The sequence below is a fragment of the Eimeria tenella genome, genomic scaffold, assembly GCF_000499545.2.
Source record: "Eimeria tenella Houghton genomic scaffold, Eth_scaff79, whole genome shotgun sequence".
Lineage (NCBI taxonomy): Eukaryota > Apicomplexa > Conoidasida > Eucoccidiorida > Eimeriidae > Eimeria > Eimeria tenella.
The window spans coordinates 37,854-61,736 of record NW_013543453.1 but is presented as its reverse complement, the minus strand read 5'-3'; the positions used below and the strand labels follow the sequence as shown (position 1 = coordinate 61,736).

The 23,883-nt window shown below is 51.1% G+C and overlaps 6 protein-coding genes across 6 annotated transcripts; 2 read left to right on the top strand and 4 right to left on the bottom strand.

Annotated features, from left to right (window-relative positions):
• Positions 1 to 225: 225 nt before the first annotated feature.
• ETH_00027915 (3-oxoacyl-[acyl-carrier-protein] synthase, putative) lies at positions 226 to 1,168 on the bottom strand (the record flags this gene model as incomplete). The annotated part of the gene is made up of 4 exons (XM_013378227.1): positions 226 to 300; positions 408 to 578; positions 802 to 937; positions 1,146 to 1,168. 4 exons carry the CDS (start codon positions 1,166 to 1,168, stop codon positions 226 to 228), a joined length of 405 nt encoding a protein of 134 aa, XP_013233681.1.
• A 187-nt stretch (positions 1,169 to 1,355) lies between these two features.
• On the bottom strand, positions 1,356 to 3,855 carry ETH_00027910 (3-oxoacyl-[acyl-carrier-protein] synthase, related; the record flags this gene model as incomplete). The annotated part of the gene is made up of 7 exons (XM_013378226.1): positions 1,356 to 1,640; positions 1,817 to 1,933; positions 2,155 to 2,309; positions 2,787 to 2,915; positions 3,156 to 3,309; positions 3,429 to 3,614; positions 3,745 to 3,855. 7 exons carry the CDS (start codon positions 3,853 to 3,855, stop codon positions 1,356 to 1,358), a joined length of 1,137 nt encoding a protein of 378 aa, XP_013233680.1.
• Positions 3,856 to 5,353: 1,498 nt separating this feature from the next.
• ETH_00027905 (leucyl-tRNA synthetase, putative) lies at positions 5,354 to 9,781 on the bottom strand (the record flags this gene model as incomplete). Its single annotated transcript, XM_013378225.1, has 3 exons — positions 5,354 to 6,992; positions 7,165 to 8,614; positions 8,821 to 9,781. The coding sequence occupies 3 exons, from the start codon at positions 9,779 to 9,781 to the stop codon at positions 5,354 to 5,356; spliced, it is 4,050 nt and encodes a 1,349-aa protein (XP_013233679.1).
• A 2,307-nt stretch (positions 9,782 to 12,088) lies between these two features.
• Positions 12,089 to 13,130, top strand: ETH_00027900 (41-3 antigen, putative; the record flags this gene model as incomplete). The annotated part of the gene is made up of 2 exons (XM_013378224.1): positions 12,089 to 12,406; positions 12,906 to 13,130. The coding sequence occupies 2 exons, from the start codon at positions 12,089 to 12,091 to the stop codon at positions 13,128 to 13,130; spliced, it is 543 nt and encodes a 180-aa protein (XP_013233678.1).
• A 57-nt stretch (positions 13,131 to 13,187) lies between these two features.
• Positions 13,188 to 16,496, bottom strand: ETH_00027895 (putative ACR, YagE family COG1723 domain-containing protein, putative; the record flags this gene model as incomplete). The annotated part of the gene is made up of 11 exons (XM_013378223.1): positions 13,188 to 13,292; positions 13,426 to 13,480; positions 13,657 to 13,750; positions 14,017 to 14,136; positions 14,242 to 14,308; positions 14,528 to 14,698; positions 15,181 to 15,454; positions 15,615 to 15,676; positions 15,965 to 16,015; positions 16,115 to 16,192; positions 16,359 to 16,496. The coding sequence occupies 11 exons, from the start codon at positions 16,494 to 16,496 to the stop codon at positions 13,188 to 13,190; spliced, it is 1,215 nt and encodes a 404-aa protein (XP_013233677.1).
• A 559-nt stretch (positions 16,497 to 17,055) lies between these two features.
• ETH_00027890 (WD domain, G-beta repeat-containing protein, putative) lies at positions 17,056 to 23,528 on the top strand (the record flags this gene model as incomplete). The annotated part of the gene is made up of 15 exons (XM_013378222.1): positions 17,056 to 17,133; positions 17,430 to 17,539; positions 17,789 to 17,876; positions 18,263 to 18,400; positions 18,945 to 19,002; positions 19,413 to 19,480; positions 19,844 to 19,914; positions 20,169 to 20,319; positions 20,539 to 20,614; positions 21,012 to 21,217; positions 21,778 to 21,918; positions 22,151 to 22,286; positions 22,520 to 22,587; positions 23,045 to 23,169; positions 23,513 to 23,528. The coding sequence occupies 15 exons, from the start codon at positions 17,056 to 17,058 to the stop codon at positions 23,526 to 23,528; spliced, it is 1,530 nt and encodes a 509-aa protein (XP_013233676.1).
• Between the last annotated feature and the right edge of the window lie 355 nt (positions 23,529 to 23,883).

Here is a 23,883-nt window from a genome sequence, read left to right as displayed (position 1 = left end):
CCCACGTAACCGCCGTAGCTTTTCAGTGCTTCGACAGAGATTAGCTACGCTCATCCTTACTGGAATCTGCGGGGTCGCATTCCTTGCTGATCCTCGCAGAATCAAGACACAGGCAGTCGGCGAGGGCTGGCTCGACGGCTTGGTCTCTGATGAGGTGGGGGGATCGCAACGAGCCCCTAGCCAAAACAATTAACAAGCTAACTGCAGTGAGCTCGCAACGGCGTCTCAGAGCTTTTTATATGGCGTCAGTACCAGCGCGGCGTTATGACCACCGAATCCCAAGGTGTCAGTCAGAACCGCCTGCAGCAGACGGAGGGACACAGAGTTGCCCCGTTAAACAAACGTGAGGACAAGAGGCAAGCAGCCACGTATGTTGGGGCCAACAGCAGCCTTCACAAGGAACTCACTTTCAGGGGCTCATCCAGGTGAACAGCCTTGTTCGGCACATAGTTCAAATCACATTCTGGGTCAGGCGTGCTGTAATTCAGCGTCGCTGGCACGTCTCCCGTCTGCAGTACCTTGGCAGCTACGACAGTCTCTATCCCGGCAGTGCCACCCAAGCAGTGACCTGTCATCGGCTGAAAGGAACAGAAGTAGCAAAGCACGAGCAGCATTACCAGTTGTCCCTCCACGCGAAAACAAGTGACAAATGTCGTGTTAGCGAAAGTTTTCCAGTTGCAGCCACTTCCCATCTTTCGCTACAGCTGCATGACGCGAAAAACCGGCATCAAGCAACTTTAGCGCCAAAAACCATATCCCTAACAACCGCATCGTGTCTTGGCGTCTGTTACTGTTTCTTACCTTAGTTGAAGATATAAGCAGCTTTGTTGCATGCGGCCCAAACACCTTCTTTATAGCCTTTGTCTCTATCTTATCGTTGTAAAACGTTGATGTACCATGGGCGTTTATATACCCTACGTCATCGGGAGCGACTCCCCTGCACAAGCAGCAGCCACCCAAGGACTCTTGTGATACTGCTGTAGCTATTCACGTTGAAGCTGTTTGTGCTTTCAATGTTTTCGTGCCACAGACTACAGAAACCCACATATCTTTTGCTGCATGACAGCAACGACGAGCGCCAACCTTAAACCCATAAATGAGGCTGTGCAGTGAGTTCGGGTCACAGTGCCGTTGCTGTTGCTTACGCGTCTTTCAGTGCTATTTCCATGCAACGAGCAAGACCATCTCCCTCAGGTGATGGAGCCGTTACATGGTGGGCGTCACAGGTAGCCCCATAGCCCGCTAGTTGCCCGTACACGTGTGGGGCTCCACGTCGCACTGCATGCTCCTCCGTCTCCAACACAATTACACTGAAGCCACAATAACAAGCACGACAGGCATCGTCGCACAACAAGTTAGGCCCCTGCTGCAGCTTCCAGCAACGCAAAGAGCAACAGCACTACAAGTTGTTCCAACCCTGTTGCAGCACTAACGTGGACAGCGCCCACAGCTGAAGCACCGTACCCTGCGCCTTCTCCCATTACAAATCCGGATCGATTTTTGTCGAAAGGCCTGCATGCTTCTTTTGGTCTGTCGTTGAAGCCCAGCGCGAGGGCCTTCAAGGCGTTGAAGCCCGCAAACGAGAGGGGGGTTATTGAAGCTTCAGCGCCACCACACAGGACAATGTCAGCATCACCAGACTGCAGCGTATGCGCAAAGCGGAATGATAAAAGCCACCTCATACACTCACTGTGCTGTTTGCATCCGCCACATTCTGCATCCCCTATTCCCCCCGCCTTCGCGGCAGCCTCAAGGGGCTTCAAGGGACTCTCTGCGGCCTTTTAATCCATCCTTGCCCTGCATCCCTTCACCACACCTGGAGAAGCCTCATTGCGGTGCCTATGGCGTGTCCAGATGTGGCACAAGCAGATACAGCACCGTGGTTGGGTCCCTTGGCTCCTATTTCAATGGCTACCTGGGCAGGTGCGGTATTCTGCGCAAAAATATTCCCTCAACAAGCCAACATGTTTGTAATGTCTGTCTTCATCAGTAGTGTTCATGCCATCAGTTATCTCGAACACCTCTTGAACCCCTTCATAAGTCTCAAATTTTACACAGTTACAAGAGACCAGGAGTATCCATACTAAAAGCAACCGCGTCAGCACAGCTAACGGGAACAGCAGCAGCACCTGTAGCAGTAGAGATAAATCTTACTGCAATCATGGCAGGAATGAGGTAAGGGGACACACGGCGGGGCCCCGAGTTGAGTAGGACTCTATTTTGCTGCTCCATGAAGCCTAGGCCCCCAATGCCGGAGCCGATGACAACCCCAAAACGCTCCATATCGATACCGTCCAGAGAGCCAAGACCTGGCAGATCAGCAGCAGCAGCCGCACTTGTGTACTTGCGCAGAACAAAGGCGCCTTGATGACTCACAGAGTGGCCCGTATGTACCAACTCCTAACTAGGAGCTCCAATAAGTGAAATTAGCCATCCACCAGTGCACCTCTTGTGATTACTCCACAGTGCGTGGTTAGACGCAGCAGCAGGCAAAAACACTGTTGCAAAGAGCGAGGCACGAAAACGCGAGTAGATGGGAGGAGCGACACGCAGGAGGCACTTAAGTGAGCGTGTTTGGATGGTAATGGGCAAAGACCCAAAAGAAAAAGAAGAGCCAGCAAGCCACGCAGAGGAGATTCACTAAATAAGCTTGTGAGAACTCGTACGCAACTGCAGCACTCGTCAACTTTCCCCGCAACCGCTGAAGCTACTCTACTTGCTACGGTGTGCCGGTCTCAGTTGACATCATTACTGTGTCAGTTTGTTTGTCTTTCGCTGCAACGTACCCGCGTCTTCCATAGCGAACTTGCTGGCAGCAACAGCGAATTGGGTGTATCTGTCGTTCCGTTTGGCGTCTTTAGGCTCTCTAAAGTACTGTTTAGGGTCGAAAGCATCGGATGATATCTCGTAGGCCACTGGAGACAGGCGACAAGAGCACAAGCCACAAAACAGACAATGAAAAAAAGACTCAAGGACGGTGTTGGATGACAAGTCAACAGGCAAAGCACAAACTGCCTCATACTGCGCACCCTTTGCAGAGCCGCAAACACACTCCCAGTGCGCACTAGAGCAATACCTGCCGCCATCCACCGCCTGCGTATGCTCTCTGCATGCGATGTACACATGCAACAGCAAAAGAGTGTATGCTGGCGTACCTTGGCTGGCCATGTCTTTGGCGTCGAACGCGGAAACTTTGGCGGCGTTGTTAACCCCCTTGAGCAAATTATTCCAGAAGGTCTCAACACCAATTCCAGCAGCGCTCACCACGCCCAAGCCCGTGCACAATATGCGCGGACGGCGAGAGCCATCCTGAAACAAATACGCGCAAGGCTCTGCCGCTACGTCTGCTGCAATTGCTTCTGCCGATGCTTAGTGCAAGTAGGCTTGACAGCGCTGTATGCTGCTGGGGAGGATGCACGTGGCCGCACCTGGGACTGCGCAAACAGACGGCTGCTGCGGGGGGCTCTAGCCCTTAGGAAGTCTGCAGAGGATCCCCGTTGCTGCTGTGGCTGCTGCTGCTGTAGTGAGGCAGATGCCTGAGAGCTTCCCGGCGTTGCCGCATGGATGCCATGCGGGCGAGAGATAAAAGCAGGTACAGGCAGAGGGCCGACGTTCTGAAGCGAGAGACACACCAATATAGATCACACGGTGCCAGCGCACGTCCCGTTGATTGCAACTCATTATTAACAAGTTAGAACGCTTCACTCTTGAACGCGCTCTGTGAAGCCACTCAAGGAGCCTCACCTTTGCCGCTGACGAGGGCGTAGAGAGCTGCGAAGCGTCTGCTGTCTGCCTCAGTAGAGCAGCCAAAAGCAGAAGCAGCATCGCGCGCTCCTTCTGTCTCGCCAGACACATCTTGCGGACTGGCCAAGGTGGGCTAGGCTGTCTGTAGGGCGGCGCAGCAGCAGGCTGCCGCTGCTGCTGCTGTTTCCGAAAGGTAAACGTCCCTGTGTTCCCTTGTTTGCGCGTGCAGAGCCACCCGAAGAATACTGCAGCGGAAGATTCAGGGGCATATATGCAAATATAAACCAGAGGAACGCCTTCGAACACGGGTAATATCGACAGCCGCCAGCTTGCAAGCTTGCGGAGAGGCTGAGGCCAGTCTGATTCTGTTTCCCTTTAGAAAATTGCACAAATGTCAACAAATCTATTGCCAAGTGCCGAAACTTACACTGCGGCGCGAAAGGCCTTTTTATCTGTATAGACACCGGGTCTCTTCTGAGACGGCACGCCAGAGCGGGAGGTGCTCCGTCGGCCGAGGGGATGGGGGGAATACACGGTTAAGCACTTGAAACAACCAAGCTAAGAAGTACTACTGACACTAGGTTCATTTTTTTGCCTTTTACAATGTGTTTCTGGTAACAAGTACACCCCAAGATGGATTAAGCCAGGAGGGGCTGTCTGCCAGCTCGTGGCTGGCGGGGCCTTCGAAGAGTGCGTTGTATTAGTCAGTGCCTTCTGTGTTGCACGTTATAATTTAACTGAATGAGCGTGACACTGAATTTAAAGTATATCTACTTTTTGTCTTGCTGTCTCAACTCCCGTACTGTATGCCAAGCCGCCCCCGCGACATCAATCGCTGTGGGGTGCGGCTTTTGCCCGCTCTTGCGTGTTAACCTTCAGAATTCAAAGTGCAGTTTAAATGGAGCAAACACTAAAGAGTGGCAGATTTTGTTTTCCCTTGGACATGATTCCCGCTGTTTGTGGCGCCCTCACAGCGTACGACGCCCTCCATAACTTCTTTGACAGCGCGGATAGGCCCCATTTGACCTAGCCAAGTAGTGAATTGCTGACTGCGCGAGGCCTTTAAATGCTCGCGCGGATAGTCACAGGAGTGGCATTAGCTGTAGTGCGGTCTTCATTGCTGCAGTTGCTCTCGGACGAACAGGAAGGCGCCGGCGACAATGTAAAATCTCTCTTTTAGAAGAAACGACGAAAGAGCATATTAGATGGGGTAATAGAAATGCTCCTGGCTCTGGTGGAAAGACATTCCGCAATCCCTCAGCCTGTGTGCAGTGTAGCCACCACTTGACCCATGCTGTGACCGTCCGCCTGCGATTCCTCGCAGCTTCGTGTCAACACCAGTTCAATAAGGCTCATCTTTGTAGTTACTTGCATCCTTCACACACCAATGCAGGCGTCTGAAGACATGCGTTCGTCTTTCAGGCGACTACCTCATTAATTCACCAGCCGTCAAAATGAGCAACCCTGAATCTGATGCTTCAAGCCCTATGTGGCGTATGCTTGCGGTTAGCTGGGCCATGCTTGCTCTGCGGTGTAGTGTGTGCTGCTGCAGTCACGCCCCGCTGGGATTCTACCTCAGCATGGGTCCCTTGCCACTCTAAGATCACAATTAGCCAAAGATGAAATTCACCAAACAGGCCTCGGGCTTCGATATAACCCGAGAAAGGGCTTTGCCCCTGTCATTTTCGAGCTGCAGCCGCTGCTGCACCAAGGAGAACCGTCTTACCGTTTCGAAAAGATCGCTAGGTGTGCTCATCTCTGTCACGGAGAGCGGCACAGAGAGCCTGTGCCGACCGTTGAACTGCACAGATACCTGAACTTTCCGGCTGTTTTCCGCAGTTTTTTCTTTCTCGAATTCTTCGCCCTCGGTTGTTGGCCACTCGCCTGAGGCTGCAAGGGTCCACCCTGGAAAGGCGAAAGCAGCGGGATATTCTGCTGCTAGGCGCTTCCACAGCTCTTCGGTTATGAAGGGGGCCACTGGGTGCAGCAGCGTCAGCAGGGTTTTGACGCAGCTGACGGACAAAGTACCTCCTTGACGCTGTTGCTGCTGTTGCAGATGCCGGCTACCCGCCATTAGAGCCGCCACTGCACGGTTCACTTGCATGCGTTCTAGACTGCGCGTTACGTTCGCCACCAGAGGAGCCAAAAGCTTCCTCTCCCCTTCAGACATATTTTTCATTGATACACCCCGCAGTCGACCCGCATAAACTGCCTCAGGGCCCGCTCCTCCTGATCCGCGGGGGACTCCAGAGCATTCAAATGAACTGTGGAGCCCTGTTGGGAGGTCCTCTGTAGTTCTTTGGGGGCACTCTCCCTGTAGGCCTGTAGGAGCGTTCTTGGGGTCCAAAATCCCTCCTCGTGGACCTCCAGTCTGTTCCCTGGGGCCTCCTGAGACCTCTTTCAAGCCACAGGAACGTCTTGTTGGGTCCTGTTGGGATGACTCAGAACTGAATAAGGGTTTAATTGACGGGCCAAGAGGAGATATGAGCAAATTCCAAATGCGACTTAGTAGGCGGGTGGCGCCTGAAATTCCCTCTTCTCTCCATACTTTTGTAGAGGGCACCGGGCCCAAGGCCATGAGGTGTATGCGAAGCACATCCCCACCGTAAGCCTCTAGCACCTTGTCGGGAGACACTGCGTTGCCTTTCGATTTCGACATCTTTTCGCAAAGAGTCAGCAACTGGACAGGAGCTTCCTGAGTACTTGGGGCCACTTCTGCCGCTGCTGCTGCTGAAGGGTGGCGTGCTAGCTCTGGTGGCGCTGCTTCTGGCCTTGCTGTTGGTTTTGTTCCTAAGGAAGGAGCTGCCACTGCACCCTCTGCTGCCACTACTGGGTGCTGCTGGCTCTGCGTCCATTGCTGTGATTGTTCTGAGTTAACAAAGACCCACGTACCCGGGCTCGTTTGCTTGATAGTTGGAGAGTCGGCAGGAAGAGCCTCTGCAAAAACTGCAGTCCCCGAGGGCCTGTGGGTGCCACAGACTACTCGTGCTGCCGCAGCAGCATCTTTTGCTGCAGCAGGGGCCGCATCCACAAGGCTCGTTGCTGCTGAGGCTGCTGGGTTTGCCGTGAGAAGCGCAGCAGCTGTGGGGGCCAAATCCACGTCTGCTGCTCCTACGGGGGCCCCAGTGTCAGTGCGGCGCAGCAAAAAGTGGCGAGGAGTCCCCAAAATGATGCCTGGAGTAAGCAGGCACTTGAAGGGTTCTTCACCGGAAGCAGCGCCGATATCTCTGAGAAACTTATGCCAAAATCTGAGAAGAAAGAGGCAGACACACGCAATTCATGGTGAAGCTTTGAGACAGGGAGAGAAAAGTTATACCCAAGCACAATCCTGCATCCAGCTGTACCGCGCCGGCCAGCTGTGGTTCACTCACTGCTAGCCGGTCACCTAGAGCACAAATGTGAACACAAAACAAGACAAACCTTGCGTATATGAGGTGCGTCACTGCGTGCTCCTTGCCTCCCACGTACAAGTCAACTGGCAACCAGTATTGCAATAAAGAAGGCCTGGCGAGGGCCTCCTCGTTGTGGGGGTCGGGGAACCGCAAATGGTACCAACTGCTCCCCGCCCACTGAGGCATGGTACTTGTCTCTCTAGCCAGGAAAGAGCCTCCTACAGAGTCTTGACTAGATTCTTCTTGAGGGCTTTTCAGAGGGCCACTTTGCTGTTTAGGTCCACTCTGTGAAGAGCCGCCCCCCAATACCCAGTCCCTGTAGTGGCCGAGCGCCGCTACAGTCTCTGAAGCCTCAGCTGCCGCCCTCTTCCTGGGTATGTTATTTACAGACGGAACAATGCAGCTGTCTTCAGCAGTAGATGCGACAGGAGCGCCTCTTGCTGCTGCTGCTGCTCCTGTGTAGGGGCCGCTGCTGACAGCTGGCCGAAAAGGCGGGAGTATCAATGGCAGGTCTGCATCAGAAAGAGGAACAATACTGCCTGTCTCCTCCGCTGCGGCGTGGGGGCAAAGCGCCTGCCCAGCAGCTTCACCTGTGCCCACGTCATCTTCTTTTCTGGTGCTGCTGCGGCGCTTGTGGAAGACGCGCATCACGGGGATGGGCTCTCCCCAGTACCTCTGACGGCTGAAGACCCAGTCTCTTAGCCGGTACCGAACCACCTTTTTGCTGCAACTACTCGACTCAAGCCATTCCAAGGCCTGGGCCTTTGCTTCCTCCGCCTGTTCCTCGTCGCCTCCCAAGCCTCCCTGAGGCTGGGGGGCCCCCAGAGGCCCCTCAAAATCCAAATGTTGAGAAGGCGGGAATGCAGGGTTAAGAGCCAGCAAACCTGCAGCAGCCAGCGGCGCCGCGAAGGGCTGCTGGGAAGGGGAGAGGAGGAGAGCATCCGCCTCAGTCAACTGCAGCCCGAACTCGGGCAGCCGTCCCATAATGTCTGTCACGACGACAGGCATTCGGTGGTTCGTTAGCGGGTTCTGTACATAGAGTCCCGTATGGACGCCACTCACTGCTCCTTTCCGCACTTCGTCTCTCATGTACTTCTCTATTGTTAGTCTATCGTTCCCACTGTTCCCCAGCTGCGCAACCAGCGGGTGCTTTGGGTGCACCGCTACGCCGGTGCAACTGGGCAAGCTGTCAGGAGATAACAGCAGGCAAGGTATGTGCGAGGGCTGCGTGGCTAAGGGCGAGGAGCCTCGCTGCGCCACAGGGAGGCTGAGGCGAAAGTACACTGCTTTGCCTATCCAGTTGCGCTGCATCTGCAGGACCTCCGCCGGCCAGGCCAAGGCAGACAGCCCTGCAAGCAGCTGCTCAGAGTACGCCCGAAGCTTCAAGTGCCACTGGCGCAGCAGCCGGCGCTCCACAGGAAAGCGCCCGCGTTCACTCAGGCCGTCAGCAGTCAGCTCCTCATTCGCAAGCACAGTACCTGCAGCGATCCAACACAAACTCCAAGCCTTTCAGTCTAAGCCCATATTCTTAAACGCAGCTTCTACGGTCGCAACTGGCCCGTGCGTTGCACTGACACTAAAGGTACCTAAAGATCAGCCGCAAACCACAAACTCTAAAACTTAGATAAAAGCCCTGAGCTCTGGGATCAAAGAGCTTAATATCTAGGCTATCAACATTACGCACCCAAGGCGGGGCACCAGTTGACCTCAGCCTCCGCCTCGTAGGCCAGCCCTGACTTGAACATCTTCAGGAAGACCCACTGGGTCCACTTGTAGTATTCGGGGCTGCTGGTGTTTATTTCTCTTCTCCAGTCTACGCTGAGTCCCAGCCGCTGCAGCTGCCGCCTGAAGGTGTCAATGTTTGCCTGCACCACAGAGGCTGGGGGCTCACCCCTCTCCCGCGCATGCTGCTCAGCCGGCAACCCAAACGAGTCCCAGCCAATTGCATGCAGCACCGGCGGCTGAAGAGGATGGTCCAGTTCGCTTTCTTCAGGGCCCTGCCGGGTCCCAGACGCTGCTTCAGAAAGAGGCTGATGCTGCTGCTGCTGCTGCCGCTGTTGCTGCTGCTCCTTGTGCAGCAGAGCGCGCAGCCGCAAGCGGTGGTAGCGCGCAGCGACGTCTGCAAGAGTGTACGTGTAGCAGTGGCCAATGTGGAGGCCTCTGCCCGACGGGTAAGGTATCATAGAGAGGACATAAAACTTGTTGGGTTTGCTGTTGCTGCCTTTCTCGTCAGCTGCTGCGTGTGGGGCCCCCCTGGGACGCGGTGGGGGCGGCAGAGGCGGCGAGTACTCTGCACTTCTCTTAGCATAGTACTGTACCCACTTTTGCTCCACTTCCTGAAAGGGGTAAGGGGCCCTCTCGGGGCCCCCCGTTTGCGCTGCGTAGCCGCGCGTGGCAGCCGGCCTGCGATGGCCTGCTGCTGCTGCAGCAGGAAATACAGCAGCAGCAGAACTGGAAGCCTCAGGAGCTCCTAAAGCCGGCTGCCCGCGGAGAAGCTCCCCAGGGGCAAAGGCAAGGCTGGGGAGGGGAGCAGGACGGGCAGCCACACGGATCTGCGCGCTCTCCACCTGCTGCTGCCGCAAGCAGGCCAGCAGCAGAAGGGCCCCACAGCAGCCACGCACAATCCCAAGCAGCCACTTCCCCATAGCTATGAAGTAGGGGAGGCATGGGGGACGGGGAGTTGAGACACTAAGACACAGCTGCCATTATTTATCCCGTTTGGAGCTACTGTTGCCTACAAAATGGTCGGCATTGTAAGCAACAGCGCTAGACTAGAGGGAAAGAGGGACAGGAGCTGATCCTGAAGATCCGCAACAGAAGAGAGAGTTCGGGGGGCCCCACAGCCGACAAGAGCCGCTCACGAACTGTTGGCGGCCAACTTCAAAAGAGAGAGACAACAATAACAATAAGACAAAACGGGAAGTGTGTCAGGCATTTTGCAAGCGTAGGAGATTAGCTGGGCCTAACTCGCTACGGCTGGGCAATGTAAGAAAGAGCCAATGGGCTGGGGCCTCCCGAGGCTCAACAGCCCGCGCGACCGAGGCGACGGGTAAAAACTTGCAAAAAAGGATGAGTAACTCGTGCAAAATCTTCAAATATACGACAATTAATCACAAGAAATAGAAACTTGCGGCAGAGCGTCGAAATGGCGTGGAGAACAAGCAAACAAACACGATGTTGCAATTTCAGAGCTGACAAGGGATCCCCACTTTGCAAGCCCACGTGAACAGAAGCAGTGAAAAATCAGCAACGCTGTTAAGCACCCTTTTCATCAGTTCTTTAGTCAAAAGACAGTCATTGTTTTATCCAAGGGTTCAGCCCAGTTATGCTTTACTTTGCTACGGCTGATTCTTGTGAGGCCCACAACGGAGTAGTATTGGATCATCCTCGGTATTGCTCCTCCATGTAGACAAAAAATGCGGAACAAAATGATATACAGCGCATTTTAACTCAAGTCGGCAGCTCAACAAAAGGTGTTTCGCAGGAACTGGCCGCAGTTTCTTGAATCTGTCGAGGAGCTAGGCGCTTGGTAGCTCGCTGTTCTCAACTAAGCAAAAAAAAACCACTGCAAATAAGCTCCCATTAAAGTAATTCTTGAATCAAACTAGTGTGATGAAGCCTTTAAGATCACTGGGGCACGAAGCAGGGCTCTGACGCCGTCGACCTTGGGGTGTATGCGCAGCTCCCGGCCCAGTTCTCCACAGGTATGCAGGATTAAGTAAAAAGGCGTTACGTATTAGGGAACTCTTTGAAAGGAGCTCACCATGGCAAACATATTTGAAAGCATCTGAAAATGCAACGGCATTTAGCCACTGTTGCTGGGCTCTTCACCTTCCTCGCTTTTCTTTTCTGTGTTTTGCGTGTTGAAGGGCTGCGGGCGGTACGGAACCAGACAATTAAAATTAACGCCACGTGCTTTATTTTCTTTGCAGCAATCCTGGCCGATAAAATTTCGGCAGAATGCCCAAACTCTGCCTTCCATTGAGGTGAAGCTTTCTCCGCCGGATGATGTGAGTTCATGCTTGTATTCCGCCTTGATAGTCTGTTACCATCCCCGTGTACACCACGATCGTAGCCACTTCCTCAAGTGACCGCAGAAGTGCTCCTTTTGGAGCGATCCCGCTTGGAGCTGGAGGAGGTGAGATTGATTAGTACTGTTTCTCGCTACTGCTTTTTATGCGAGCAAACTGCACGGGACTGACTTCAGGGGTTGATGGCGAAGCTGGAAGATGAGTATAATGTGCAGCTGGACAATGCTCAGGAGCAAATTGCTTCAGCAGTAGAGCGGGTGGGCATGACTGAAGCCATTTTTTCTCCTCAACTTACTGACATGTGCGCAGGCAATGAGCACATTCAACAATCCAGCCATTCTGCAAGGCGCAATAAAAGGAGCCATGCTGCCTCGCACTGGGTCAACAAGCGAAAGCGAGACTGAGGCTAGATTTCAACAGCAAGACAGGTCGGCTAATTATTTTTTTAGAATTTTCGAAACCAAGTGAAGAAAGAAGGAAGCAGCAGCGAGGCGATTGCAAGGCGCTCACCCCTCCCAGCCATAGAAAATGGAGCGATTCGGCAATTTACATCTTTTCTGCAGACTGGAGAAACAGTGGAGTCCAAAAGTGCAATTGTTGGGGACATAATGGCTGCTGCTCTCGCGCCTCCTCCCGCAGTGAAGCTGCAAGTGCGTAGAGCTGAATGTTTGTTGAACTGCGCAGAACAAAGCCCTTTTAACTACTCAGCTGACGGAAGTCAATGAGCCAGACCCTCAAATTAAAGAAAAAATGGTAGGCAAAGACCTATTTGAGCTTCAGTGGGTTTGTGGCTAAGCAGCAGCAGGACGAGATAGAGCAGCTCCGCGCTGACGAGGAATCGAAAGTTCGTGATTTCTTTCTTCCCTCCATTTCCGAATTCTTTGCCAGATTTTAATAACTCTGTAGATGTTTGACCAAGCCATGGCAGAGTTCGGCCAGCTGACGCAGATCACAGTCGCCGGTGAGAAAGCGCATTCGCGGCGAGTTGTGCAGGTTGAGTTGCATGCATCTTCAGAGCTCGAGAAAAACATTCAAATCCAGATGAACCCATTCCTTGTCGACAAAGCGGTGAGGCAGCAGAACACAAGGGCATATGGCAAAGCAGGCGTCAGCGAAGGACTTCAGGCTGTTTCTCAAGCCATGGAACGCGTTTCAGTGTCAGAAGTGCCTGGATCCTACTCGCCAATCCCTCTAGCATTCCAGCAGATCGAAGAAAACCCTCAGGCCTCCTCGCCTCCAGTCAGTTATCTGAAAATGAAATCCCATCACTAAGGGCTTCCATGGGTTTCTAATCTTGCGCACAGACACCGCTGATGACCTCTTTTTTGCAACTCAGCAGCTCGGAATCTGCTGCTCAGCGTAAGCCTCACTTCTCCTTTGACTAGAAATGCAAGTATTCGTATCTTATGGATTTCATGCAGAGGCAAAGTTTGGCCTAGCAGCGGAAAAGCAGCTCAACGTTAAGATTGCCCAGTCTGAAAAACCGTATGCACACTGCATGCAGCATGCTCCAACGTACACTGCCAGTCTCATTTTGCGTACAACTTCAACAGGTACCCAACAGTTGACGAGATCGTCAGTGAAATGCAAAAAAAAAGAGACGCAACGGAGCGCCTGGTTGGTTGACTGCAAATTTCTGCTGTCCGTTCAACACGCCAGCTCGCACGTGTTCAGGAGCGGATGAAGATACTGCAGCTGCAGCTCAAGCTGCTGCGGGTACGTGTTGTTGCTTCCACAGGGTAGCGTGTCCCAGCCCCAGCTGCCTTTGCTGCAGGCCGAAGGCGAGATGATTAAGGAGGCGCTACACGCCAACGTCGCGCGGATTCTCGCGCAATATGCCCCCGCCAGTACGTATCGCTTTCGTTCTGAATTGCGGTCTGCCACTCCTCACTTCTGTTCCCCCTTCTTATCTACTGCAGTTGAAGCCATTAAGGCAGAGACAGCAGTGCGGGCCTTGGCTTGAATCTGCAGGGGGTTGGGTGGCGTCGAGATGCCGGGAGGATGCGGGAAAAGCTGGTGTTTACACCCATTTCAATACATCTTTAATCAATATGTTCCAAACCACCTCAATAAGCACCTCTATGCAAATTAAGTATATCACGATCCACTCCAGCTTGTACCCGTGCTGCGGCAGGGCAAAAACAGACACGAAACTCCACCTCACTTTGTTCACTAACACCCCGTCAAGCGGCGCCCTCGATCTGTTCTTCTTTTGCTGCTGCTGCTGCTACTACTGTATCTCTAGTATTTTGGCGTACTTGAATGGTCAACTCGTTGTTCAGCATGTCGTATAGATCCTTAATAATGTCAAGCCTAAACACGCCACAGCGGGCATCCGCACCCAGTTTTACCAAGAAGTATACACCGCTAGAAAACGAATATGAAAAGAGCGCAAACAGGTTCGACCAAACACAGAGAGCAAGACAATATAGAAGGAACAAAAGAGAGAGCCAGGTACAGACGACAGGAACCCTACGTGAATTATGTACCTCTGATTAAGAATCTCAACTCGTTTTGGTATCTCTAAGTAACGCCTGCAGTGATCATAGTGGTCGGCAAAGTCATCGTTGTCCCAGAATATGTCTGAGGCAGAACACTCAACATTACATCCACGCATATGCATATCCATACGCTCATATTCTGCTTGAGTAAACTGCCCGCTGCTTCCGCTTGTACCACTCTTGCTCTTATTTTTGTATTTTTGTTGCTTCTCCTCATTTAGGCGTGCTTGTCTGCACGTGCTACTTGAGTTGTGCGCTTGTCCGTAGAGAAGTACTGCTGGCACTGTCTCGACGGCAATCGGCTGTTGCTACGGCTGACGCTGTGCTGCTGCTGCTGTATCGCTGCACCTGGCGTATCCAGAATATCCGTATGAAGGTTTATGTAGAATCGATTGACAAACAATTCCCCAATACGACGCCCTATGTCCTCACGGGTTGACTGAATATTGCCAGTACGCGCCAGACTCTCTGCAGCAACATGAACAGTAGTGGTGGCAGCGGCAATAGCAGCAGCATAGCTGACTGAGAAAGGTGAGAAGAGGCTGGTGAAAAGACAGCGGCACTACTTCTTACCCGGTATCATTTTGGTCCGTTCGATATCGGCGTCCACCAGCGTCTCAAAGAAGGCTAGCTTTACACTCTTCGGGGAAAAAATGCACAAACAAATGTTACGTTTCGAATTATTTGCGGACGCTTTGGTCCCCCTGTTCTTCCACATTTTCCCTCTTTATGTGCCTGCTTGTCTGTATTTCGGTTGCTGCGTCGTTGTCTTGGCTTCTGTCTGCGTCTCTCTGCCGTTACTTCTTTCCTATGACTATGATTTAGGTCCAAGGCTTTGGACTACAAGTTTAGTGCGCACCTGTGCGAATGCGTAGGAGTAGGCTAAACATTCAAACACGTTCGTGGTGACAAGGTGGATGTTGTCTCCCTTTATTGTTGCTCTGTCGCTCCACACATACGTCATTGTGTCGTCTTCTTTGTTTGCGCCCAGCGGCTCTTTGAGGTAAGGCTGCATGAAGGCCACTAACGCCTGCATGCAAACAGATACGTAAGTCCTGCATAACTTGTTCAAGTTTTGGATCCATATTTTCCAAATGCGCACCCACACACGTAATAGGCATGAAAGCGTGCTTGTAATATCGTATACACAAGTGCCATAAAAGTACGTGAGCAAGTGAGAATGTAAATATACTGGTGTTGATATATTTGCTTGTACATTTACAAGCATACACCTAATACGCAGTAAAAAAATTGTACATTCAGTAAAAGCCCCACGTTTAACGGAACACCGGAAAAAGGCACGGGCGCTACAAATGCAAATACTTTGGCAAATGACGAAAATGCGATACATGCATTCCAAATATACAAAACGTCATTGTAAGTGCAATAGTGTAAGGTACCCCAGTGCAGGGTTTCAATCTGTGGAGCAATGATTTAGTCAGCACGAAAGACAAAACAGAAAAATGAGACCCAAATACCAAAATATGAGTAATTGGCGGACATAGGCCTTACCTTCTGTTCCTCTACGTCTATATCCCATGCAACGATGCAACCTGGAATCAGACGGACAAATTGGCAGGCAAACGCGAGGACACAAATTAGCTTGCTGTTGTTTCCAGTACAGCACCTTGCTGACTCTGTAGCCACTGTGGCTGCTGCTGTTGCTGCTGCTGCAGACGTGGGTTCCTTCTTCTGCGTATTCATCATACCGAATCTAAAGACAAAGACGGTCTTTCTCTTAACGAAGCACTTGCAGAAGAGAACTTCGCTGTACGTGTTCTCCACCCTGCACCGAGCACCAAGCGCACCAAACACCTAGGGCGTGGATAAGCTAAATATGGTTTAGAAGTGAACCTGGATACGTTTTGTGTGAAAAAAGCGATAGCGAAGTGAATAACCAGTGCAACGGGAACCTTGCGGGGAAACTAAGGGGGCAGCAAACGAACTTGAGAAACTTTGGGCGAATAATATCGGGCCTCTTCACAGCCTTTAAAATCTCGGTGAAGAGCTGAAAAGGAAAACAAAAGAAACAACGGTAATTGGAATAATGGGAGAAAAAGAGAACGGCGCAGACGAAATCAACATGCGCATCTGCACAGAAACTCCTTCCAATGTTTACCCATTAGATGCATCCATGGTAGTTTCTTGTCTCTTATCGTCAACATATATGCTTCAAAGGCCAGAAAACGTGTACAGAGATAGCAAGGGCATGTTGTACTCGCAAGCATTTTGTACCCTGAAAGCCAAGCTAGGCTCCGCATTTTAGGTGTAAGGGGGTAAGGGTTTAGCGCCTCACGACTTCAGCGCCTATGCAGACAGCCCAGACACATCCTGCGGGCGTGGGTCGCTGCGGAAAAACAGAAGCAGTGAAGGGGTCCGCAAGGATCCTCGAGCTTTAACCCTAAAGTCTAGACCCCAGGACGAATTGATTGCAGCAGCGCCTCACGTCTGCTCTCTCCCTGATAGAAGCCTGAATGTCGGCTCTCTTCTTTGTGCTGCGTATGGGTTTGCGTTGCTGCGTGGGCTGCAGTCAAACCAAGCACACAAAGCCTTCAGTGTTGCGCATTCCCAGCCAGCGCGTTCCTCTCACAGGACCTCCTTGCGAACTCTACGCAGTCGTCGTTGTTTTCGACAGGTGGCGACAAACAAAACCAGGCAAAAGGACAAGAATTGAGACGCGGAGGACCCACCACCATGGCGTGGTGCGCCGAAGAAAAGTCAGGGTCACTGTCTGGAGGGATGTCCACCTGAGTCTTCACGGAGACCTGGGGAGGCTCAGTTATCTGCTGATAATGCCCTGAGGGCTCCATGTCTCTTAAGGGCTGCATTTTGGCCATGAGCAAAGCCCCTAAACCTAAAATATAGAACAGGAAATGCACACGGCGAACCACGCCCGCGAAGGCCACAAGCCCCCGCTAGCCCGCCTCCCGACGCTGAAAACAGGACTAGATGCGTTTAACAAAACAAAAGATGATGGAATTTTAAAGGAAGAAACAGACGAAAGCGGACAGATCAGCAGCAGCAGCAGTTGCAGTAGCATGCAGCTAGACTGGGCCAGCAGTGTTGGGGGCCCCGCGTTGGGGGGCCCCACGTCCGCTGTGAGGGCCCTTAACCTTCTGTTGCGAGCATTATCAAACACGCTATCGAATTATTTATGAAAGCAATTAATAAAATAGTAACTTCGGTCATTTATTTCTCTCTTCCTGGCAGGCCCCAGATACAGACTCCCTTCGTCCACAGAGGGCCCCAGGCTGCCTCAGAGGCTCCTTTTGTGATCTTGGTGTTCACTGCCTGGCTCAAAACGAAGCAGCTACGTGGTTAGCCCTAGCTGTGGGCTTGCAGCAGCCAAACCAGCTGCAGCGGGGGGCCCTACACCAAGCCCGAGATATGGGGGGCCCCCAAGGGGCCCAGGCGTCAACAGCGCCTGGAGCCAAACAGAGCCAACTGCCCATGGATGACCCTCAGGTAGGCATAAAAGGTGCAATAGCAGCTTGCACTGAGGCAATTTTATAGGTCCTTTGTGGGCCCGTTGTCGACGTCTTTAGTCCTAATGGGGGCTACTGGGCATCACTAGGGCTCTCAAGGCCTTATGATGGCCTCAGACTGAGCTAAGCTGCAGCTGCAGAACCACGGCCACAAGCCTTAAATATATCTGCACTTGAAACGCGGAGGTTTCTCCGTTTTATTACACAGCTTCCCCCAGCTTTCTACATTGAGGGTTTAGGAATAAGGAGTTATTGTCGAGGCGTTGTGCTGCACAGTCTCGGACGGCGAAGAGGTCACGTGGCACCATAAAACGACAGAGAGCCTTAGAGAAGAAGGTGCAGGAGAGCGTTTCCGCTGTGACCGCGTTGCTCACAGAAACAGAAGGGTGAGACACCCCAGTGGAACAGCTGCAGCAGCAGGGGCGACAGCAGCAGCAGCTGGCGCAGCTACGCAAACGCCCTATACTCTGCACCTTGAAACTCGTTTTTCCTTAGTGCATTTTTATGTCTGTTTGCCCCTCTGGAAGCCTACACCGTCTTTGTGGACTTGTCTAGTAGCCTCTGCTTTCTCTTGTCTCCCTATCTGTTGAATACAAGTTCATATATTTGCTCATTCTCCCCTCTGCTGCCTTCAGCTATCTTGAGGCCGAGGGATTAGAGAAGACGTATAAATTCACTCAGGCCGATATACTCGAAAATGTCAGCGAGGAAATAGGGAAGAAGGTAAGGCCAGGCGCTAGGCGCTAAACCCTAAACCGTAAACCCTGGATCCGACACTGTACTGTAGCTGTTGTCGCAAGAGGTGCTGCAAACCTCAAACAGCCCTTCCTTGTCTAATTTTTAAGATTGTGTTTCCGTCTTAGCCGTTTTTGTCTCTTTTCATGCTTATCTCTTCCTGCGACTATTATTTTTTGCCATCCTTTGATTCTGCATTCGGCTGCGTCCTTGCATAGCAGGCCTTTCTGCTGCTCGAATGTTTTGCCGCTTGTCAATAAATCCCCCCTTTCTTCTTTTCATTAATCAGGCTGCGAGCTAGCTGAGAGCCCAAGTTGTCTAGCCAGTGACCCCTTAGCTAGCTAGCTAGCTGGCCTGCGCGTCTTTCTGTGTAGGCGTTTCGCCTTGGCTTGTCTTTCGGCCCCTACTTCGTTGACTACACTCGCGGCGGCCGCCACCTTCTGCTGGGGGGCCAAAAAGGGAATTTGGGTGTTTTGGATTGCCACGAAATGAAAACAATCTGCGAAGTTAATGTCAGGCAGTTAATCCAGGACGGGACTCTGTTTCCTTTCGTCTTGTTGTCACTGTTGCCTTAGGGTCCTCCTCTTCGTGCCGCTCCCTCTCAGCTTCTGCATGCCTCTTTGGATCTGCTCTTGCCTTTCTCTGCGGGCCCTTATTTGTGTAATTGTGTTCCTCTTTTTTGTGTTCTGTCTCTGTTCACTAGTCGGTGTGTCTTTTTCGCCTTTTGCGATTTCGTTTTCGTTTGGTTGCCGCTGTTCATTGCTTGTTTTATCTTTTCTAGATGCTTCGTTCCGTTCTTACTATCTCTGTCACTCCCCCTGGGCTCCACTCTTTGTGTGTTACTTGCTCTTTTCGCGCTGTGTTTACTTCTCTTTTGTACATCGCTTCTTCGTGGCATTCTCCTTTTGCTTGGTTTGTGCCTCTTTGTTGTATTTCTTCTTCTACGTATTACCTCTCCTTTTATTTGATCTTAGTTGCGTTTTACATGTAACTCTCCCGTCTGATCGTGCCCTCCAGCTTTTGAGCTCCGTTGACTTCGTTTCCGTCTCTTTTTAGGTGAAGGAAACCGTACGGTCCGTCTGCTTTCTCCAGAATCACACACTCTGGGCCGCAGGTTAGCTTTCCGTCGCACTTTTTCTCTTGCCTTCTCACTTGAATTCCTTCGCTGAATTACACATTGTTTTGCGAACTTCAGCTTTTGCATCGTATTTTTCGTAATAGTCTTTCCCGTCTATGTGTTGTAGTTATCGCGTATGTGGAACGCTCACGGCCATTTGTTTTGTAGTACATGTACAATATATATCTGCATGCAATCATGTATGTGCCCTTAACTACGCTTCTGGTTACTGTTTAATCGTGGTAGCTAACCTCAGAGAGCCTCTCGCTTGTATGTATCACGAAGACGCGCTTACACTCCCCTTCACTTCAAAATGAAACGATGGCTTAGGATTGAGAATGGCTCGTGAAGTGTGTAGGGTTTAGGGTTCACGGAAAGATTTGTGAAATTCGGTGCTTGATGCGCAGCTCAGAAGAAGTACGTTTACATCTACGACAACCAGGGCATCGAAGTTCATTGCCTTAGAGACCTCATGGTAAGCTCTCTAAAACCGTTTGCGCAGGATGAACTATCTAATTAACTGGCTAAGTAGCAAGCCAGATATTTGAGCAGCTCGAATAGACCATGAATAGCATGCAGAACCTGTGCATCTACAGACAACTTGCTTTAGACAAAGCTGAACATCTGATCCGCTAGCTGTCTAGTCAACTACCGAGCCCGCTAGCAGGATAGATTGGGCGAGGTTGGTGTCCCGCTAGAAGATTAGGGACATTGTTCAACGAGGCTGCGACAAGTAAAGATTAGTCGCAGAGGAGCGCGAGCACAAGCACACGCACAGCTGCAGATGAGAGCTTAGTCCAGTCCCGGTGTCAGCGGCATTTGTATGCATGCGTTTCAGCTGACCTATTCTTTATCATTTCTACCTTACCATTACCTCATGGTCTCCACAGGAGAATTCGGCGAGCTAAAGTAAGACCTAATGAGGCCTTTAGACGCATGCTGCAAGCATGCGATCGCAAGCTCACAACCCTGGGAGCGCATGCAAGCGCCTTCATACAGCATGTGCATGCTTAAGGAAAGATCTATGAGTGCAACTACATGAATGCCAGTGGAATGCAGCACTAGCATGCATTCGAGCTCACACAATACAAGAATGCATTTAACGGCGTGCATGAGACTGCGTGTGGACAGTTGCTGTCACGCGGTGGCGCCTTGTCCTTCAGTTATTACGACATATCGACGGGCCAAATCGCTGCAAAACACAGGACCAAGAGGGGGCCCTGCGGGGTGATGGCCCCAAATCCTACAAACGCAGTGATGCATCTCGGACACACCAAAGGCACCGTCACTCTCTGGACACCAAACCTCGGCAAGGTCACTTCTACAGACCCTTAAATCTAAGTTCGCAAACCTTTGCCATAGGCTTTTGGTCGCAGCAAACAGGGGACTGGCTCCTCAGGGAATGGGATTTATACAGTGGCTCCAGGACGCGAGTGCTGTTTGACTGCTTTACGTACCGCTTGAACCGTGAGCTTCGATTCTTCTTTCGGGTTTAGGGTACAGGGATGCGGGTTTCGATGTGCTCTGCTACAGCCGGCGGTGGACATGTTGTGTCACAAAGGAAAAGTCACTGCTCTTGCAGCGCAAGATCAATACATGGTTACTGCTGGTGAGTCTTGCCTAGGGCGTTGGTTTTGGAGTTTACGGTACACTAGTTTGACGAGCTACAGCGACACACTGTAACGGTTCCAGCGGCTCATGGTGGGCTCTGATGCCAGCGGGCGTATGTAGATGAACCCAATGCCAAGTTTATGCCTCCTACACTTTGTTTTGACCTTTAAACTTTGTACACTCTGTGTCTCGAGTATGGAGTGGCTGAGTGCTATTTTGCAGCTGACCCTAAAATCCTCAGCTCCGCAGGCTCAGTGCTTGTGTTTCATTGTATGGGATTCATGTCCCGGGGTTGAGGATTTGTGGAACGCTTTTGCTGATTTGCGGAGTGTGGTGTCTTGGGTTAGATTTTAGATTTTAGGACTCGCATCCTGCAATTTGGGCTATATGTACAGGTGTGGACGGAAAATGGAAACTGTGGGACCTGCGCAAATACGAGACCGTGCAGTCGTTTAATTATTTTGGTTCCCCGCCCTCGTGTGTTTCAATAAGCCAGAGAGGGTTAGTAGGACTGGGCTTCGGATCACATGTGCAAATATGGAAAGATGTATTAACTCAGCAGAGGGCTACATTGTACTTGACGCACGAAATGCCAGGGGAGGTGAGATAGGAAGAGATACGAAAATCCAGGGGCATAGAAGCAGCCCAACAGATATAAGAAGGCAAAGCGTAGAGAGGCAGAGATGGAGTGCTACTTGGGCTAAAGCAGAGGCAGAAAATAACCATGCTTAAAAGATGACACGGACGTAGTGGTGACGAGAGAGGTGGTGACCCTAACGGTTAGACATAGACGAAGGGAACAAGACATAATCAAAACGGAGGCAGAGAAACAGCGCTTATATAGGAGGACGTGAATACAGCCTAGAAGCTGGTGCACAGATAAAATGAGGTAGCCGAGCATATTCAAACTCACCAACACGAACAAGACAAAAGCGGAAACATATGTAGGATGTACTTTCACACAATTTCACTGAGTAGCCCTCCTGTTTCCAATTGTCACTCTTCAGACTCGATTGTTTTTCGTTGGTCTAGTTGGAATAATCCGTTCACCATCTGTTTTCCTAGTATTTTCTGGATAGCCAGATTCTTCACACACAAAACGCACATAATGTCTGTGCATTTGAATGTATTTTTAAGCGTTTTTGTGCTTTGCGTCTGCAGCAAGTGAGCTGCCTCGCCTTCAGGCCCTTCGAAGACGTCTGCGCCTACGGCTCCACAGGCGCAGTAGGAACGTTGCTCGTGCCTGGTGCCGGCTTGGCCAACTACGACTCAAGAGACGCAAATCCTTACGAAACCAAGAATGTAGGGTGTACTTTTGTGCGGTTCTCTAGCATTGAATAGAGTTAGCTTCAGTTGCACTTCATAAGGATTCACTTCAGTGGTTTAGCTAAAGGTCACATGCAGACAAAATACGTATAGAAATTCTCCCACTATATGAACAAGCAGCACAGGCCATCTGCTGCTTGCTGTAGTTTTGCTGTTGCCAACTCCGTCGCTCTGCCTGCTGGCTGCTCTGTTGCTGTTGCTGCTGCAGCAAAGGCGGGAACGTGAGATCCACTCTTTGCTGGAAAAGATTCCTGCGGATATGATTTCGCTGGACACAACACCGATAGGGACATACGACAAGAAACGCAAGGCTGCCCCAGTACTGCCGCCCGAACCGAATAAAGGTACACAGACGCTTCATAGCTGGGGCAGATCTCGAACGAAAAGCTAGTTAACCTCCATCTGCATTCGCGCAAATATTTTTTATTCCATTGATACAGACGTTATGTTGGCATTTGCATGTACATGGCCCATAAAGTTTCTCGACAGGGTGTGTTGTTGCGACGAAGCAGGAGCAGGGTTGCCTGGAAATAAATGCACTGCGCTAGTAAAAGCATAATTGTTTGTTCTTGTGTAGACGCTAAGAAACCAAAGAAACAGAAAAAGAAGCAGAGAGGAAGGGACGCAGCTGAGAAGAGAAGCAGGGTATGTGCCTGTGCCGTTCTTTTCTCAGCTTCCTCCTAGACATCGTATAAACTTCATCCTACTATTATTCGTCTCCTCCATGTTCCTTCTTCTTTGTGTGCGTTACTTTTCTTCGCTCTTTTCCGTCTGCTTTTATGGGATATGTCTCACTGTCTTGCATATGCTCCTTGTCCTTTCCTTTGCATCATTTTTCTGTATTCTGCCTCGTTCCGCAGTGTCCGTTTCTTCCCCTCTCCTTTCATGTCACTCTGATGCCCTTTTGAGCGCCACTGTCACTTTCCTTCTTTAACTCTGTTTCGTCTATATTTGTCTCCTTCCTCCTCCCGATTTTATTTTCATTAAGTGGTCTCTTACTTTATACTTTAGTCGTTTGACAAGAAGTGCGTGAAAGCAGCAAATGAAAAAAAGGAGTTAACGAATTTGTGTCGGGCCAGTCCGCTCGCTTACTTCTGTACAGAAAAACGAACGCGAGCAACTCATACAAAGAAGGCAGCTAACAGCTCTGCGGCTTTCAGCGGCAAGAAACAACAAGAATAACACGAGCGAGAAAAGGAAGGAAACAATCACAGGGGCCCTTGCTCGGTAAGGGGCTATTCACTATCTCAATTCTTTTCTGGTGTCCTTATTTTATCTTGTTTCGTTGCGTGCCTATGTTTCCTTTTACGTTTCTTCCTTGCATATTCATGTACTGTGTTTTTCCTCTTCTTTTCTGTCTTTTTTATTCCACTTTATAAATGCATTCGTTTCGAAGCACAGCTGTTGTCAGGAAGACAAAGCAAGGTAGTGTCTTCCTGTATTCTCTATTTTCCGTTTTTTGCACGTTTTCCTCATATTTCTCCTCATTTTATGGCATTGCATCGCCATGGAATTGTTTCTTCGTGAATTATTTTGTTTGATTTTTCCTGCTTCGTTTTCCGCCTTTCAGTTTCGTCAAGAAGTGAATTCACTGCGGCTCCAATCGGGAGTCCCCGCGACATCCCCTTACGCGGAAACGCACCTGCTCCTCCACAGGTCTTGCAACAGAAGCAGGTAGGAACGCGATTGCCTTGGTGGCTAGGTAGCACTTGGCTACCGCTGTGTAACATCGCTCGATGGCTAGACGTATCGGTGACTAGCATGCTGGCTAGCCAGCCTTCTTGGTGGCCAGCGGAAGTTTCTGTCCCATACAGTGGCGGCTTTATTTTGGTAGCTAGCTGCCTAGCTGGCTAGGTTGCAGCCTAGCAGCAAATTTACGGGGCACAGCTGCCAGTCGCAAGACAATTGAGCCGTAGGTGCAGGTAGCCTGCTCGCCAGGGC